Here is a 19,079-nt window from a genome sequence, read left to right on the forward strand (position 1 = left end):
GGTCACTACCACTTTACAACAAGCTTCCCAACATGGTTTAAGTGTTGCAAGAACTTGGGCTTTCAGTGATGGAGGTTATAGAGCCCTTCAGGTTTCTCCCGGTATCTATGATGAGAAAGTCTTCAGGGTATTGCATCTTCAATATTTAATAATATTATTTTGTATTATTACGATATGACAAAGTTATTTTTTTTATATTTAACCTATCTATGTTTATATTTAACACGTTATGTTGGTTCTTTATTGGCGTAGGGATTGGATTTTGTGATATCTGAAGCAGGAAAATATGGTGTGCGGCTGATACTGAGCTTAGTGAACAACTGGAAAGATTTTGGTGGTAAAAATCAGTATGTGGAATTGGCAAAGGAAGATGGCCAGTATGTTAGCGACGAAGAAGACTTCTTTACAATCCCTTTGGTCAAGCAGTACTATAAAAACCATATTAAGGTGAGCCAATGCAATAAGCATGCATGAGTATGCTAGCAAACGCTACGAACCTTTTGGGTACCTAAGTTTACGTATAAGAGTTTATGTCGTCGCTTGAATCTGATGTAGATGACTATGAAGTGAAGGGGTATTTTTTTTTCTCTAAAATAGTATTTTTGATTAAACACTCATACCATAGAGATATTACTGATTAAAAAAAAGCTTAAGGGGTGTTTTTTATTCTAAAGATAATAGTATCTTCAATATTTTTAACATGAATACAAGACAAGTTTCCAAGGAAGATCAAAGAAAGCCTCCGTTATTATAAGATATTACAATTATTCATAAAACTTGAGCTTGAAATTAAATTTCTTCTTGCATTGTGACAATATATATAACCAAAAGGTATTTTTCAAAGCAGTATGAAAGAAAAGATAGCAACATAAAGAATTAAAAACTAACAAAATCCAATGACACACCAATTATGCATCAGCACATGATGAGATTAGGGGCATCACCATCCTTTTTGGCTTGAGAAAGGAGCATTTGAGCTGCTTCCATATCATCCTTTATACAAAGGCAGGCAAAATAGAAAACTGGTCAAGAAAGAACGTAAACTAAATCATTAAATCAACAACAAAATCTTCTTAGTTCACATACTTCTCACTTGCCACTATAAGTATTGAGAATGTGATACTGTTAGGGGACAATCCTAATCCTTTCATTTCAGATAGAACCTCCAAAGCCTTCTGAAATTGATCTCCATCATATGTATAGAACTCTTACAATGTTTTGAACTCCAATTTTCCCATTAAACAGCTATACTTAATGGATGCAACTCCATGGATCAGTGGGGAAAAAAATTACAGCAGCCATAAAATTGAAAACGAAGTTGGAAGTATACATATTTCAGGTAAAACTAATGTAAAGGAGTTCAGGCACATTACCAATTTTATAAAATTTATCTCTCTTCTCTCTGTTTCTCTCACACTTTCTTTCCATCTCTACGTTCTTATTCTCTCTCTACTTTTCTCAGTTCTGAATTATAGTCATCATATTTGACAATTTATTAGAGTTATTGCCTTGGTTAAAAGTACATTATCACAGGGTATTTTAGTACTTTACAATCAGGTTTTGAATTTAAGTATTTAGAGTCTATGTATAAGCTTTGGATTTGGGGTTTTATTAGTACTTTGTTGGGGGTTATTTATTTGTGTAAATAGTAGCTAGTTCCCTTGCCTTCACTTGTGGACTCTTGGTCCCCTAACTTTGACTAGTCCAAGGTCAAAGTTACGAGACTTAAGATAATCGTATAGCTCCAATGCTTTCTGCCAATTTCTTGCCTAAAACAAGCATTTGCCACTAGTTAGTAAAACATTTTTCAGAATGGTGAACTCAGTGCAGGCCGCAAAAGAATTGGAAAAACATAACTTAAATGGAAAAGAAACATAAACCATGACATAAGTCTTAGGTCATACTTGTACTTTCATATTCTATATTAATTTATCTAAGTATTTAGTTTAGGGTTCTCAGATGTAATAAGTTTAGATTCATTATTTTTGGTTTTTAGATTCAAGATCATCTACTAGAACACAAAATCCTTAGATATTACAATAAGACGATAATATCATACATTCTTATCTAAAATCAATAGCAAGAATGCTAGAAAAACCTGATAATTAAAGTGAAAACCATAATAGTTGTAATACATCCCCAAGTACAAAACTTAATAACAGCCATTTAACTGAATTAAATTTTCCTAAATTAATGACTAATTATTCAAAACATAAAATATTTTCTTATTAACTGTTTTTAAATACATAATTCAAATCCACTCTATTCAATCCATTTCAATTCCATTACCTTCCATACAACCCATAATTTAACTCTGAAAAATCCATTACCCAATTTTTTGGGTTGCATGACTAAAAAATTGCTATGGGTAAAACTAGATTCATTGTTGTCTTCATTTTCAAGCATGCCAAATTTTTTCCCCTTTAAATCATATTACTTGACCTCACATACATTGCTACAAGCACCCATCAATGAGCTATATGACATTATCCCAACACGTATTCCTCCTTTACGGGCTTCTTGAAGGACATCAAAGGCATCATCCAGCTTTTTAGCATGTCCAGCAACGTCTATTAGTGCACTAAGAAACATCTGCATATTAAGTCAATAACTTCTGTAAGCAAACAATGGTAAAAAAGGACGGAACTTTAAATGCAAGAATCAATTCTAGAAACCACTATACAAACAGAAGAGGTATTTTTATGTTTTAAAATCCACAAAAACCGCGTATTTTAATAATTCATATCACCAAGAAAATTATATAAAAAAAAATCTCATCAGGGAGCACCCCTTTCCTGGTCATGTCATTGTATACACTAAGTGCAAAATCTCAATCTCCAGTTTGGCGGCTGCAATAATTAATGGCAATGGTATAAACTTCTGGAGATCCCTTTATGTTATACTTTTGTATCATCTTATACACCTCTCGTGCTCGTTCAACCTGTGGAAAACACATCATTTTTAAGCATTAAATAGATTTCAAACAAAGCTTAATGAAAAGAGACAGGAAACACATAACACTATGGACAATATAATTCTCTAGAAAGACATGTTTCAATTATTGTACCTTGGACCTCATTATCCCATAAACACCAAATGCTTTAGCTACTTGCCCAACTCTAGCACAACCATCAATAAGTGCCCCATAGGTAAGAACATTCAGTTCCACTCCAGAATTAACCATCTTATGGAACACCTAAGCAAACAGATTAACATTTTTACTAGATATGGAATATAGAGAAAAATATATTAAACATAATAATATCATGCTATAACAATTCAATTGACAAATCCAAGAAGAGAACTATTGTACTTCAAACATCAGATCAACTTTCCCACTCTTAGCACAAGTTGATATCAGAGTAGTATAAAGTTTGCAATCAGGTTCAAGTCGAGCCTCCTTAAGAAGCTGCAAAACTTGGAAAGCCCCTGAATACATAACACAAATATCATGAACTGAAAAGATGACAGAGAAAAAACATCCTGGAGGGTAACCCAGATCAACTTACCTTCTGAATCTTGGGAGCTTGTACAAACTGACATAAGCATATTAAATACACTCAACGTCGGATTTGAAATAAGCCTAATTAAAGCAAATTAAATGTACTCAACGCTACATTTCATTTATGCCAAAATGAGAATACAAGTTACCTCAAAATCCATCTGTGCTGATATTGAAACAAATAGGAGTAAAATCTAAAATACACAAAAAGTTCTAAATGAAATTGGGGTTTCAACTAAAGTATAAATCTCGAGCAAATCCAATTAAAAAAAGAAAAAACAAAGAATCAAAGATATTGATCTGTTTGGAACAGAGAAATTAACGGAAAACAAGTGAGAAATCAAAGGTGCAAAGATAATTTATACAGAAAAATTAACTTTAAGGTGTTGCCCTCTCTAAAGGGTGGATATAAAGTACCTAGAAATAGAAGATGATGACAGTTGAGAGTGTGTGGAGAATGACAGGGATGAGAGTCCATCGTTGCCATTGTTGTAGCTAGGGAGATGCCACCATTGACGAATTCTAGAGAGAGAAAGCTAGGTATCTTTAAGGTTGAGAGAAAGAGAGTGAGATCTGATCTAAAAATGTGAGGAAACCAAAGAAGTTTTTATTTAAGGGAACATTTAATGAAAATGGAAAGATGAGAAGTTAGACGAGAAAGATCACAGTAATGAGATGATGTATATTGAGTAGAAAGTAAGACCAAGCTATAACCGGAGCGAATGCAGAAAATTAAAGTATCCGAGGCGGTTAATTGAACCACCATTATTAAACCGACGTAAAAAACCGGTTTTGCTGTAGTGGTAGTTATGTACAATTATAAAGAAATTTTTTTCTTTGATATTCCATTTTTAAAAAAATCCACAGTAATTACTTATTTATTAATTTATAACTAAATATAGAATTATAAAAATATTTTATTAATCAATTACAAATATAAATATAACCAGGCTAATATTCTATAAACTTAATAATTTTTCTAACTTTGATTATTTTCAAATAATTATTTATATATATAACATAATTAAAACAATTTTTTATGTTAACGATTCTAAAAGTACAAACTTATTTTAAGGTAATTCCTAATCCGTTCAAACCACCGATCAATTTACCCAAATTCTTGTTGTAACACCCCGTGTACATCAATGTATTAACTCAATTATGGTATTAAACATAACACAAATACTAAAGAAAACAACAAATGAATTACCTCAACGCTTGTGTATCTATACTTGTAATTTAAACAATTCCTTATTATATGTAGAAATGTGGGTTAACTTTTTCTTTTCTTAGATATGGCACTAAACTCAATTCAAATTTTTCATACTTTAAATAATCATATAACTGCTTAAAGCTTACTAACTCATAGATGATGAGTGTATTCACATTAATACTCTAAATCATAATGGGAGAGACTATCTATATCCCTTAGGGTCTCATACCCTTAAAACATCATTTGCTAGCACAATAGAGTTCATAAGTCCTTATATTGAAGAACAATCCAAGAAACGACATCTATTGACATGCTCGGCACTGAACCATCCTCATCATTTTTAAAATTGGTACTACACCACCTTACCATTAATTCTAATATTTTAATATGTTAAACTAAATATCTTGAGCTTTTCAACGACATATTATAAGGCTCAATTGGATTTGTATAACTCAAGTTACATATGTCACAAGCCATCTGTTTACAAATCAGAGTTCCGAAAACAGGGCAGCAACTTCAAATTAGAATCGAGATTAGATATCATGCGTTAAAACACCAATATTTTACTATGTTAAGCTAGATATCTTGTGTTTTAATGCGCTAAGGCAGTAGCCAATTCTCGTTTTCCGCTATTTTGGGCGTTAAAACGTCCATATAGTGCGTTTTAATGTGCCAGAACAACAACAACATGCATCCATTTTGTATTTTAAGCCTAAACCATAGACCTTTTCTCCACTCCTCCACATAATGAATCATTTGGTCGTTTTCATGATACTTCAAATGTTTACATACATTCATTCTTCATTCTCTATCCTAATTACACAATCATTTTTCCAATCATATACATATTCATAGTTATTTGTTTATCAACTATAATAACTTGACAATATGACATCTTCCATACATAAATATCCATTCAAGGTTTGGTGTCGACTTATACCCTCCACAGACAATTAATAATGTTCAACCATCTTGGTCTCATATTTGCATTACCTAGATAGTCTCTTATGTAACTACATCAAAAAGTCTCATTATACAACATCATGATACTTATGCTTATAACTCAAGTACTTTGATTTACAAATGTGATCACATACACATTACCGTCATGGTATATGCAATTGTACTTCTCATACATAAACAAGATTGTTCAATCTCACAAATTATACATTTACATCATGGGAGCTTTAAGATTACATATGCGTGCATAATCTTCTAATCAAATAAACATCAAGTTTTTACAAAATACATGGCCATATTGCAATCTCCTCAAAACTACATCACATCATATGTTGTTCCTCCAAAATCTAATTACGTATACATATATCAACAAATCTCCTAAGTATATGAGTCATCCAGCTCTACACAAACTTTTTTCCCTGTGAGATCCCACCTTTTGCAGCTGGAATACCTTAGGATCTCAACATCAATTGATCATTAAGTAGTACATTCCACTGTCTTCGAATTAACTTAAATAACCCTTATCACACATGGCACATAGCATTCATTAAACATATCACTCTTTACCATACTTCAGACACTAGTAAAAGTGAGTTAAGATCTATCCTATAACTCTAGTTGTATTCTGAGATAACAACCTTCTGAGTTTTCCCATAGTCTTCAGACAAAACGTATGCCTATGCATACTCATTTCTTTACTCTTACTTTGCATACTATTCATATATCAAGTACAATGTTTATCCTTACTTTATGCCTAGCACATACCACCACATACTTTAGGATGGATACCAATAATAGGACATAGTCATGCTAAAAGCTTTTGCACAACCATCCTCTTTTAACCCATAATTAATTTCAAAATTCACAATTTAATTGTTTGGATTATTATACTTGTAAGCCTTATGTATATAAAAATTTTTTATTGTCATTCTTTATTAAGAATGAATTTTGAATTAACGTAATCGGTAAAAAATAATAATAACAATAATAAAAAAACGTAATCAGCTTGTTTTCGCCAAATCAACTTAAATGAGGATCGACATATACATAACAATTAATGAGTGAACTTGATTTAAATAGAATAAAATAAAATATTCGTTGAGCAAACATTTAACTTAACTATTATTATTATTATTATTATTATTATTATTATTATTATTTTGTCTGCGTCAAGATATTTCCGCCAACATTGTCATAAGACAGAATCTTCTAACGCCCATTATTTAACTTTGTGAATATGAACATAATTTAAATTTTAATGAAAACATTGTGAATATGAACAAAGATTAAGTGCGATGATAAACGAGTCTTTTTCCCAATCAAAAGTTCAAACTTTAGAAAAATCAATTCTAGTGAATGTCTTTCGGTCATGATCTTGAGTAAAGCCTAGGGAGCTACTTGGTTTTTTAAAAAAATTTGATGTGCCATAGTTTTTTATAATTTTTTGATAAAATAATCTTTGTGATTTTGATTAATTAAGTTCATATATCGTCCAATAATTAATTTGAACTCAATAATAATTGGTTTCTAAGTTGATAGTATTGATCTGTAAATTGGTTCTCTCTCTATATATAGTGTTATACTGCACCATTAAATATAAATTTGGTGCTTTTGTAGTAGCCAATAACAAGTTGATACATCGTGGTTATACTTAAATTTCAACGAAAGGGATAACATGACAACTAAGTTTGGTGCTTTCTGAGGAGCCAATGCCATGGCGATACATTAGAGCTAAACAGGAAAAATGATGCACAACATTTCATAGTGAAGATTTGGCTTTAATCAAAATATCGAACCTTTGCATACAATCAATTAAATCAAATTGACTTGGAATAATGAGACGTCATCAGATAGAAAAGTGAGGCACAAATGATTTTCTTCTGTCATATTTTAAAATCCTGTTTAGATATTTGGCTGCATATATACTCTCCACATTTTTGTTTTTCGTTTTTTTTTTGAGTTGGCCACATATTTTGTTTTCAAATATTGTTATTGAATAAGGTGTGAAATAAGTTGCTCAGTCTTGAATAATATTCTACTTATTTAACTCGGATTAAAGTAAATTATCAATACACACGAGAGAAAAAAATCTTACACTTCACCCTAAACAATTAATGATAGAATATAAAGTTAAGATAATGATAAAGATAAATACATAATGATAGCAGCGGCAGAGTCGGTCCAAAAATTTAGATGGTATCAAAAATTTGACATAACAAATTATTAAAATATTTATCATAATTACACAAATTTATCAGAAAAAAAGTTTACTATGAATTCTAGCATAGTTATCTAAATTATGTACTAAATAATGTCACATAAATAATTGCCAATGATTATATATAAAGCAAACTATAAAAAGGTACTAACCTTGCTGATAAGCATTTCAACGGCCATACGCACAATGGAAAGTTTTCACATTTGAGAATTAGATTTTTCACTATTCTTTGTATGTGAAATAACCCAAAACACAATAGTTAAATGGACTTTCATATTCTATAACTATAGACCTGTTATACATTTGGTTTCATGATTGTTACTTTTAAATGGGCTTATTTGGTTTAGTTGGGTCAAATTTTGAAATTGGTCAACTAATTATTTTTGCGGTTAAGTTTAAAAGTCTTTTTTTTTAAATAATAAGAATAAGAAGAAATAACATAATTGATTAGAATAAAGTGAAAAAAATAAATAAATATACAAGATAAAAAAAAAGATGAAACACAAAAAATAACCATACTGTACACGTTCCTTATCATTTGTTTGCGTTTAGATGATTTGTTGTTACTTTGTATTGAGTATTTGATTTTCTATTTAGGTGGTGCCAAATTATAATTTCAACCTTAGTTAATTATAATTAATTATATAATTATATATAATAAGTAAAAATTTTTAAAACAAATAAGTGTCAAGGCACCTGCTGAATGTATCCCACTGAATGATAGAGTCAGGAAGCGGTTAGGATTAGGAAGGGCAATCACCCCTTTCAAGTTGGTGCAAACCTTTATATTACTTTATTCAGACTGACTAGAAAAATAGTTTAATATAAATTCGCCCCACCCCTCAAGCTCAGTCTTTGAGCTTTTGTCTTTATTATTTCTTAGGTATGAAGAAAATTTGGAGAGTTCTTAAAATTTAGCTATGTATTGAGCCCCTGTCATGTTATCTTGGCTAAATTATCGTAAATTTTGCTTCCTTCACCACTTTTTACAAAATTTCCCGCCATTGTAAATATGAGACAATAACTTGAATTTGTTGGGTTATTCAAGTGTGATGATTCCCATGTTGGTTTATAATGGGCTGAGTAAAGTGTGTATAAGTGAGAGGATCCATGAACTCAATGCCTTAAGGTTTTTGGTTGAGAAGTGGTGTCGGACCCACTTGGTGTTTTTGATCCACTTAGCCCATAGGTTGTGGTCCCCGGCCACGGGCTTCTTCTAGACCCACCTGACAGTAGTAACAAATTAAAGTTGGGTTGGACTCAAGCTAGCCAGATGTTTGGCTAGAAGGCGGGTTAAGTACCTGGATCCTGGAATACTCGGTTGAAGGAGAGTATATCAATTGTGAGTTTCACACTTGAGAGAGAAATTGTTGGAATATTCAAGTGTGATAAATCCTACCTTGGTTGATAATGGGTTAAATAAAGTGTATATAAATAAGAGGATCCATGAACCCGATGCCTTAAGGTTTTGGGTTGAGATGTGGTGTCGGACTCCCTTGATGTATTTGATCCACTTAACCCATTGGTATGTGATTCCCGGCTACGGGCTTTCTTTGGACCCACCTGACAGAATTATCATGCATAATATACAATCACTTTTTGAGTTCCCTAGCTATTAATTTAAGAGTTGGTTTAATTATTGTTGGTTTTTAATTCATATAATAATTAGTCAAATTTAAAAAGTCTTATGATATTTCACCAAACAAATAAAAACTACAAGAAATGCATTGTTATTTGATACAAACTTGAGACATAATATGTACACAACGCAACAAAATTTGAATAGTTAAATTCATCAAGATTTAAAGTACCATGCGATGTCGTATCTGACATGATTGTCTGAAACTAATGACACGAATATGACTAATTTAACTCGTCAATCAATCCACTAACTAAAAAGTATTTCTCGACTTGATTTGGTGGCCGCGGCATCAGTGTAGCAAAGCTATGTCAAGATTCCCACTTAAAACACAATTTATGCGAAGTCACGGTCCATGCAGTGTTTTTGTAAAAACTTTTGTGCTGTTTCATAAAAATTGAAGAGTTCAATACGATCTAATGGCCAGAATAATAAACTTCACTTATATATAACTTGAATAAGTTTAATTATAAAAATACGTCAAATTGTAACTTTCGTGTCAAAAAACTATTTATTCAACACTCTTTGAAGTAGGAATTTAATCTCATCATTGGAATATATATTGTCATAATGATCCCAACAACTTTAAGCAGTTGACTTAATTTTAACTTTTGGAGATGCTATCGAATATCGTCTATCAACGTGTTGAGTATTTATAAGAATCTTTTCTTTCTTTCTTTCCTATATATATTTTTCTTAAAGTATTAAATGACGAGAAGATTACGAAGTGAGGCGGTTACATATATCAGATGTTACATAAATGCATACTTTTTCCACTGCATACATTTCATGTGGCTTTGATCAGTGCATGGTTGTAAACAAAAGGATCGAGAAACATTAGAGGCACCGTGGTCACCCAATTTCTCTTATATTCAAAATAAGCTAACAAACTATCCATGAACTGGGTCTCCTTTGTATTCCTCTTTTCTTCTCCCCCATCAGTCTATCTAATTTTCTTCCCATATATATAAAATATTCTATTTTGTATTCAATTTAGTATAAGCTTCAAATACCAAAGTCACAAATTAATACAGGCGTATTGTTATGATCTCTCTCGTGGTTGGTTACTTTATGGTTACAGCATGAAGAGCAAAATAATAAGACCTAATTATTAAACTTAATAGACCTAAAATGGCAGCTACATTATCACAGACGGTATCTAACCAAAGCCAAACCACACTAAGCGTTCCAATTTATGTTTGGAAGTTGAAACTGTTGCCTCAATACACCATCAGCAACAGGGCCAAGATGCCCATTTGGTTGTAAACTCGTGTTCTGCGGAAGCTGGCTAAGCAGAGAAACAAAGGAATTGTTTTCCTCAGCGGTAGCGCTTCCACTATTAAGGTCACAATGGAATCTCCTGGCAGATGAAGAAGATCCAGTACTGTCATTCCAAAACTGTGAAGGCAGTGCTCGTATCATAGGGAAGTTAGCGTTTCCCTTAGAGTTCGAAGAGAGTTGGTGAGAATCAGAACCATTTTGCATGCTCTGATCAGATGCTAAGATTCCATCGAAGAAGTTGTCGTCATTTTCGAGTCCCAGCGGTCCATAACTCGCGCTTCTCGAAGATGCGGGTTGGGAATTCTGATACGTATTAGCCATTGACAAAGTTGACATCGTTGGTAGCATACTCTCTGTAGAAAGCTCCTTATCCTGTTCCATCAAAGGTAGCCTTGGCAGGCTAGTATTGTTGCTTTTCTTGTATATTCGGCACAAAACCCAATCGTCAAGCTAATACCCAAAAAAAATAAATAAAAAAGCCAAATTCAATAAAATAAAAATAAAAATATTAAACAAAAATGAATATAGATGGGATTATGCGGGACAGTTATAAAATGACACGTTTGGACAAAAAAATTATCAGACTGTCACACCAACAGTAAATTTTGCCAAAATGTCACGCAGCGTAATTCGCTACACAATGTAACAAATTATGCATGCAAGTAATTCGCTACACAGTGTAGCGAAATATACCACGTCAGAACCAAAAATAACGTCACGTGTCAAATTTTGAGAAATTTGTTACACATGCAGCGAATTTATCAAAATTTGGAGTTCTGAGATAGCATATTTCGCTACACTGTGTAGCGAATTACTTGCATGCATAATTCGCTACACTGTGTAGCGAATTATGCCACGTGACATTTTGACAAAATTTACTGTGTTGGCGTGACAGTCTGGTAATTTTTTTGTCCAAATGTGACAAAATGGTCACCGTTCCGGATTATGCATACCCTGAGAGAGTTGTTCTTCTTATTGGTAGTATTTGGAGGATCAGGAGGCTTTGAGATAGAATTGAAGGACTTGTCAAGAAGCCTATACTCGTGCATGATCCAATCGGTTTTAACACCTTTGGGAGGCTTCCCACCATAAAAGACAAGGGCTTTCTTGACTCCAACTTTGTGGTGTCCATCAGATGCCAATATAGGCTTGTCAGTTCCAGTTGCTTTCCAATACCCAGAAGTTGCTGCCCTGTTTGGCCTTGCCCCATTTGGGTATTTCCTATCCCTTGGGCTGAAAAAGTACCACTCTTGCTCACCAAACGTTGCTTTACCTAAAAATCACACCCAAACAAAAAAATAAAAGTAAAAAAATTGCAGCTCATAACATGTTCATACATAACATAAGGAAAAGAAAAGATGGAACTATGATGATGATGATGAGTTAGGTTGCATATATACTTGGGAGCTCCCAGGGATCGAACTTGTAGAGATCAACCTCTGCGATGATTGCAACAGGAAGAGGAGCAGAATCTGTTTTTCTCTTGAGGTAATGAACGAGTAGTTCTTCATCTGTGGGGTGGAACCGAAACCCTGGAGGAAGCTGTGGTTGCTGAGAGTGAGAGCCTGAAGATGAATCCATGCTGTACATGTTCACAAGTCTTCAATTACCCTCCTTCTCTTCTCACACATGCATACACACTACAACTTTTTTAGCCTTTTCTTTTGCTTCTCGTTCTTTTTTTTTTTTTTTTTTATTTGATGTATAAACGTTGAAAAGAGTAGAAGGCACTAAGATTGAAGCATTTCAGAGAGAGAGAGAGAGAGAGAGAGAGAGAGGGGTATGAACAAACATATGGTGAGGATTTGGGTTTTAATTGAGAGAGAAGAGTAGAGTTGGGTAAGATAAATGTACCAAACCGATCCCATTGTTATGTGACACGTGGACACGAGGGAGAGATGGTTCGACACGTGTAGGGACAACAACGACACGAGAATGAGGATGGAGGGCTGGTTTTGTGAGGAGGGAGTTTGGAACTGCCAATACATTTTTTGATGTCATGCTTTTCTTATGCAGACAAAGGAACCTCATGACCCACACTGCTCACACAAACAGACATGGTCCCAACCAAAAATCAAGAGAGAGAGAGAGACTGTATGGCACGTGTGCACGTGCTTTTCTGCTTTGATTACATATTGCAATACTTAGGTTGTCTTCATTTGTTCTTCTACTCTTGGGTAATTGTATTGTGGTGTAGATTATGGCTTTCCATAAAATACTTGTTTGGACTTGGGAGAGTGAGAATGTGGTAGATGACGTAAGGTTTCCAATGGCCAGCAGATTAAATATTTAATCATATATTTTATTTAATTAAAATATTGATACCAAAATATTTTATTATATTTATATTTCAAGTGAGTTATATATACAAAGAAATACTAATAACTAACCATAAAAATAATTAGTGGACACTCACTAAAGGAAAAAAAATTGGATACTATGGAAACCCTCCTATATATATATATATATTTAATTTGTGCATAAGTACGAATAGTATGATGTCAATAAGTTCATTAGATGCCTTTCGTCGCTGTTTGGTTTTATCTGAATATTTTGTAGAAACACCAAGATTATTTATCATTCACAGCTTGTGCACATAAAAGATAATGCCATGATAGCGACTTGAAAGAATTTAGTCGTTCTGTTTTTAATTCATTGGCATATAAGGTCGTGGGAAGCACACTCCGATTTTATGGTTCATATTGTATTAGTGCATGTAGCCAACATCAATCGCAGGAAACAAAAAAACAGAAACGATTATCACAAAGCTATTAGCCCAAAAACAATTTGATTCGGAATGTTTGGATACAACGCATAATTTAAAGATAATTTTCGGATAAAATTGACTCGTTTTTACTAATATTAATGGCTATGTCATTTTTTAATAAGATTTTGTTAACATATGCTTTCTTATACTTTAAAAAATATTAAAATGAAATTTTATATTAGTAATTAATATTTAATTTTTTTTATATTTTTAAGTAATTAAAGTGTTTTAATAAAGAATGGATATTTACCTTTTTATTTTAATAAATATATTAAATCTTAAATATTAATTAATTGCTTTATTAGAATTCCCTTACTTAAAAGTAGTTTGGATTTCGGAAGTGAAGCTTTAACAATATATAACTGCGACAAATAGAAGCAATAAGAATTAATCAAGCAAAGTAGCTGTGTTTTGCATGTAGAATTATAGGCTTGATTGGAAGGTTTGCGTTTAGCTTGGGATAAAGGATTTAGAAAAGTGTGGCTGGAAGGATATTCCCTGTCAGCCCAACAGATTATATCTAATGGGTGTCATCAGGATCACCCTTCGTCGAGCTTGGTGCAACGTATTAGAGGAATGTTGCAAAGATGTTGGCAGGTGCAGATTTCTCATGTCCATCGTGATGGAAACAAAGTAGCTGATTTCTTAGCTTCACATGCGTATAGCTTTCCATGGGATGTGCAAGTCTTTGATGACCCTCCTCCTGGCTGTCTTCAAAGTTTATACAGCGACACTGTAAGTGTTCGCTGGGCTAGATTCTGTACTTAGGCCTTTTTCATTTCCATTATCTTTCAAAAAAGAATTAATCAAGCAAGCTTTAAATCACATGGGCACATGGCCATAACAGCTTCAATATTTTGTCATAAATCTAATTATACCAAAAGTTTAAGTCATTAAATAAAAACAGTTTTATATTTTTATAAAATATCCAAAAAAAAGTAAATTACGTTAGAGTTCTATCATTTCGGATTCTAAAGTTTAAGGACTAATTTGTGAGTTGAAACCTTTTAAAAAGTAAAGTGCAGTAACATAAGTCCCCACAGAAGGAAATAAAATCAGGGCATATATATAATTATCACCTTTCATAATTGCACCTGAAACAAATTTTTTAATAAAGTTTAAGTCATTAATAATATACTTTTTGATATTTTTATTATTCTTACGTAAATTTTATACTGACCTCACTAATAAAGACTATAATCAACATAAAGTTTTACTTAAAAATATAGAAAATGTTAAAAGGAGTTTGTTATTATTATTTCAATAGACCTTGTGCAAAACAAGGGGTTGCAGACAAAACAAGTTCAAATCCTTGAAGAATCTTCAATCATTTTGGAAAGTGGCAACCATGGTATTCGATCAGCCCTTATCTTACAGGGCAGAAGATGATGCTTTTTAACTACATCCAGTTGTCAAGATCACGAAAGCTTAAATTAACGGGTAATCCATGTGCTTTATGAAAATAAGCCAGAAAAAACTGGAAGTTTGTTAAAGGTATAACTCTGGTTTCATAATCTGTTTCAAACTTTAACATATGTGCTTCATCATACCTAACTAGCCATTAATAGTTTTACTCAAAAAGGGAGGGGAAACGAAAGGAAGTACAATTAGTTTGTGCTCCTAATTTGTCCTCTAGTCATGAAGGTTTAGACTTTACAAGTGCAACCGGAAATATTGTCTAGGGTCGGCAAAAATGAGTCAGTTCGTCGAGTTGACTCATAACCTATCAAAAATGAGTCGGGTTGAGTTATCAAAAATGAGTTGTCAACCCGAGCTAGCTGGTGAAAAAATAAGTAAACTTGCAGGTCAAATGAGCCAACTTGCAGGTCAAACGGGGCGGGTTGAGTTTTTTTTTATATAAAAAATACAAAATATAATATATAAAAATGGACAAAACTCACACATGCTGTCATCATTTTTCTTCCTTCTCTAAACCTAAGTCCCTAATTTTCTCACATCTCTGCCATTTTTATATTGTTTGGTTCAAATATCTTACCCACTTGATAGCAAGTGATTCTGATTATTTCTTGATGTTAATGCAAATTTGTTGTAAAGAAAATTCGAAACTAAAATATTTTGCTTTTATTAATTTCTTTTTAATTTATACAATAAACGACGGTTAAATAAGCACATACTGCGAATTTGATGATTACGCAAGCGCTTGCAGGCTTGCAGCAGCTCTATCGCATAGAACATCAAAAGTTGCATAGCGAGGAAACAGACAGAAAACATGTGGGGGGTTCTATTGTTTCGGCTTGTCAACATAATATATTTTTTCGAAAAGGTAAATATGCCCACTAATTAAGTAACTCTGCCACTTTGAACGAAAGCGACGTATTTAGTTTGTTTTCTTTTTATTTTAAATCAATATGTTTTTAGTAATATATTTACAAATTTTTTTGTTTACAAATTCTTATAAAGTACTCTATGTTCTCCAGTGGCGGAGTCCGGGCTAAAAAATAATATGTGTATTTATTTTTTTACTTGAGCAGGAAGCATGAAAAAGAATTATAATTTTATTAAATATTTTTGAATTTTATTGAATATATTTTAGGGAAAACTTCAAAAAAATCTTATTGATTTTTTTAATTATCACTTACTCCCTCACAATTTTTTTAAAATATTTACATCCTTATTTAAATTTTTTTATCACGTACCTCACTAAGTTAGGGGCTAAATGATAAAAAAACTTTAAATTAAGGGAATAAATGATTCAAAATTTTGGAGAGAGGGTAAATGATTATGAAAAAAATTATAAGGGTTTTTTTTGAAATTTTTCCTATATTTTAATTTTTTTTATATAAATAGAAATGGAACACATAACTTAATACAACTTATCCAAATCTTTCACCAAATATTTTTTTTTTGATAGGGCCAAATTACAAATGTTAGCCCAGGCCAAATTATAATTTTAGACTGGGTCAAATTATAATTAATTATATAATTATACATGATAAGTACAATTTGTTAAAATAGATAGTTACGAAATCATAACCGTTGATTTACCTTTGTATGGTTGTAATCTTCCACATGACCATATCATGTTTTTTTTCCACATGAGAGGATCCATTTCCGTTTAGGATAGACAATGAAAAATCAGATGACCTATTGTGCGCTAGTTTATTTAGTTTTTGACATTATTTTCTACATGTGATAAGTTATATATTTTGATTGCATAAAGCAGCATAAATACTACTACAAACATGAGGTAGAATATTTTTACTATATTTTTACTATCAATTTATTATCACTTTAATATCGAGAAATACATTAAAAACTATTTTTTTTTCTTCATAAATTTTTCAGAAATTGTGAATTGAAAAGTGATATTGAACGGTAATTAAATGATAATAGATTTGTAGTAAAAATATTTAACATTAAAAATATCCTACCTCAACAAACACATGCCAATTTGCCAAACGTATAATGCAAATGCTGAAAGCCTAACTAAATATACAACCAGTTTGACTTCTATTTTCCTCCATCCATTTTCATCCCTTCCTTTAGCTATATGATTGTAGAACCATCACGATCAACAAAACAAATTAAAAGGAGGCCATTGAGTATGCAGAATCAATACAATTAAATTGCATGCGCACATAGACAGTTCGATTTCTTCCTAGTGCTTTCTGCATTGCACTATGTGTAGGGGTGGCAATATGGGTTGAGCCCGGCGGGTCAACCCGCCAACCCGCCAAAACGGGGCGGGTTGGGTTGAGATTTTCAACCCACCAACCCACCTCAACCCGCCCCGCCTAGAAGTGGGTCAAAACGGGTTCAACCCGTCGCGGGGCGGGTTGACCCGCCGGGTTTTAAATTTTTTTATTATTTTTATTATTTTTTTACAATTAAGTAATATTTCATTAGTACTTAAATTCTTGTGATATTCAATTTTTTTTTATCTTAGTACTTTCTAGAAAAAATAAAGAATAACAATTTTATTTATAACAAATGTTATCTATTTATAAATTCCTAAAGAATGTTTGACAAATATTAGTATACATTTAAGATTGAGACTAAAAAAAATATAGAGAAGTGTGAAATAAAATAAAATAAAATAATATTAAAAAAATTCATAAAATATAATTTATTTTTGAATTTTAATTAATTTTTTTTTAATTGGCGGGTTGGTGGGTTGACCCGCCAACCCACCATAAAACGGGATGGGTTCATTTTTACAACCTATATTTTTTGGCGGGTCAACCCGCCCCGCCCCGTTTTTGGCGGGTTAGTTGCGGGGCGGGGCAGGTCGGGGCGGGTCAACCCAAATTGCCACCCCTAGTCTACTTGGCATGTCTTAACGATCTAACAAAACTCCAAAAGGGGGCTGACGTTATCCATCATTGCCCATGTGGAATCCCTCTACACCATTCGTCCCGTGTCATTACGCAACTGGTTTGCCATAAAGCACTATACCACAAGCATTTATTATGCATTTCTGATCTCTGATTAATATAATCCGAATCTTGCTAGAATGTTTAAAGATATGGTAGTTTAATATTATATATTAATCTTCAATTCTTGTATGTTTACAGAGCGGCAGTCCACTAGATAACATCGTTCATATAATAAATGTCTGGAAATACTTAAAAACTGTATCAAAGAGACTAGGTTGGCAAAACGGGCCAACCCGGCTCGACCCGGTCTAACCCGTAAAAAACGGATTGGGTTAGGGTTGACCCGAAAAAATAAACGAGCCAGAAAACCCAACCCAGCCTGACCCGAGCCGGGTTAGGGTTGGCTCGATAATCAGCTCGCGGGTTGGCTCACGGGTTGGTTCACGGGTTGGCTCAAAAAAATTGATTTTTGTGGAACTAGTCTTATTTGTTCTCCAACACTGCTAAAATTATCAACACTGCCAAAAGGTTCCAACTTTGATCTCTTCAAAGGTACCCAGATTGGAAAAAGAAAAAAGATTGAAGTAACAAATCTTATAATGTCAACAACATCGAATAAGAACAATGAATCCATTTTCATATATATATTGGGAAAAAATAAAAAAGAAAGATGAGAAATATAGAGAAAAGGGTATTGCACCTTGGGAGTAGTGGATTGCGTTTGTCAAGAGAATAGGCCAATAGACCTGAAGATGCAAGGTTAATGGTAACAGGGTGAACAAGCTATCTAAGAGGGCAGAAAAATCTTAGAGTTAAGGAAAGTGACGAGTGACGACGATGTGAGCGTATGACAGTTTTGGAGTTTTCATATTATTATTATTATTTTTTTAATACAGTCATATTATTATTTTTTTAATTAAAAAATAAATACCCAACCCGCGAGCTGGCCCGTTTGACCCGCGGGCTGACTCGTTTGGGTCTGGGTTGTATCGGTTCGGGTTGAGTCAGGTTGGCAGCTCATTTAAGCCAACCTAACCCGACTCATTTAAGACGGGTTGCGAGCCAACCTGACGGGTTGGCTCGTTTTTGCCATCCCTAAAAGAGACGACAATTGTATAAAATTATTAGATTAATTGTGATTGTTTGACAATGAGGCAGCTGC

At 32.9% G+C, this 19,079-nt stretch overlaps 1 protein-coding gene across 1 annotated transcript; it reads right to left on the reverse strand.

The window, feature by feature from the left end:
- Positions 1-10,538: 10,538 nt before the first annotated feature.
- On the reverse strand, positions 10,539-12,551 carry LOC133317696 (NAC transcription factor 25-like). The gene is made up of 3 exons (XM_061519573.1): positions 12,214-12,551; positions 11,767-12,086; positions 10,539-11,263 (listed from the first exon to the last, which is right to left on the reverse strand). The coding sequence occupies exons 1-3, from the start codon at positions 12,401-12,403 to the stop codon at positions 10,712-10,714; spliced, it is 1,062 nt and encodes a 353-aa protein (XP_061375557.1). The 5' UTR covers positions 12,404-12,551; the 3' UTR covers positions 10,539-10,711.
- Positions 12,552-19,079: the final 6,528 nt, after the last annotated feature.

Source organism: Gastrolobium bilobum, unplaced genomic scaffold (genome assembly GCF_033153095.1).
Source record: "Gastrolobium bilobum isolate Gb01-03AN ecotype WA unplaced genomic scaffold, APGP_CSIRO_Gbil_v1 utg13468, whole genome shotgun sequence".
NCBI lineage: Eukaryota > Viridiplantae > Streptophyta > Magnoliopsida > Fabales > Fabaceae > Gastrolobium > Gastrolobium bilobum.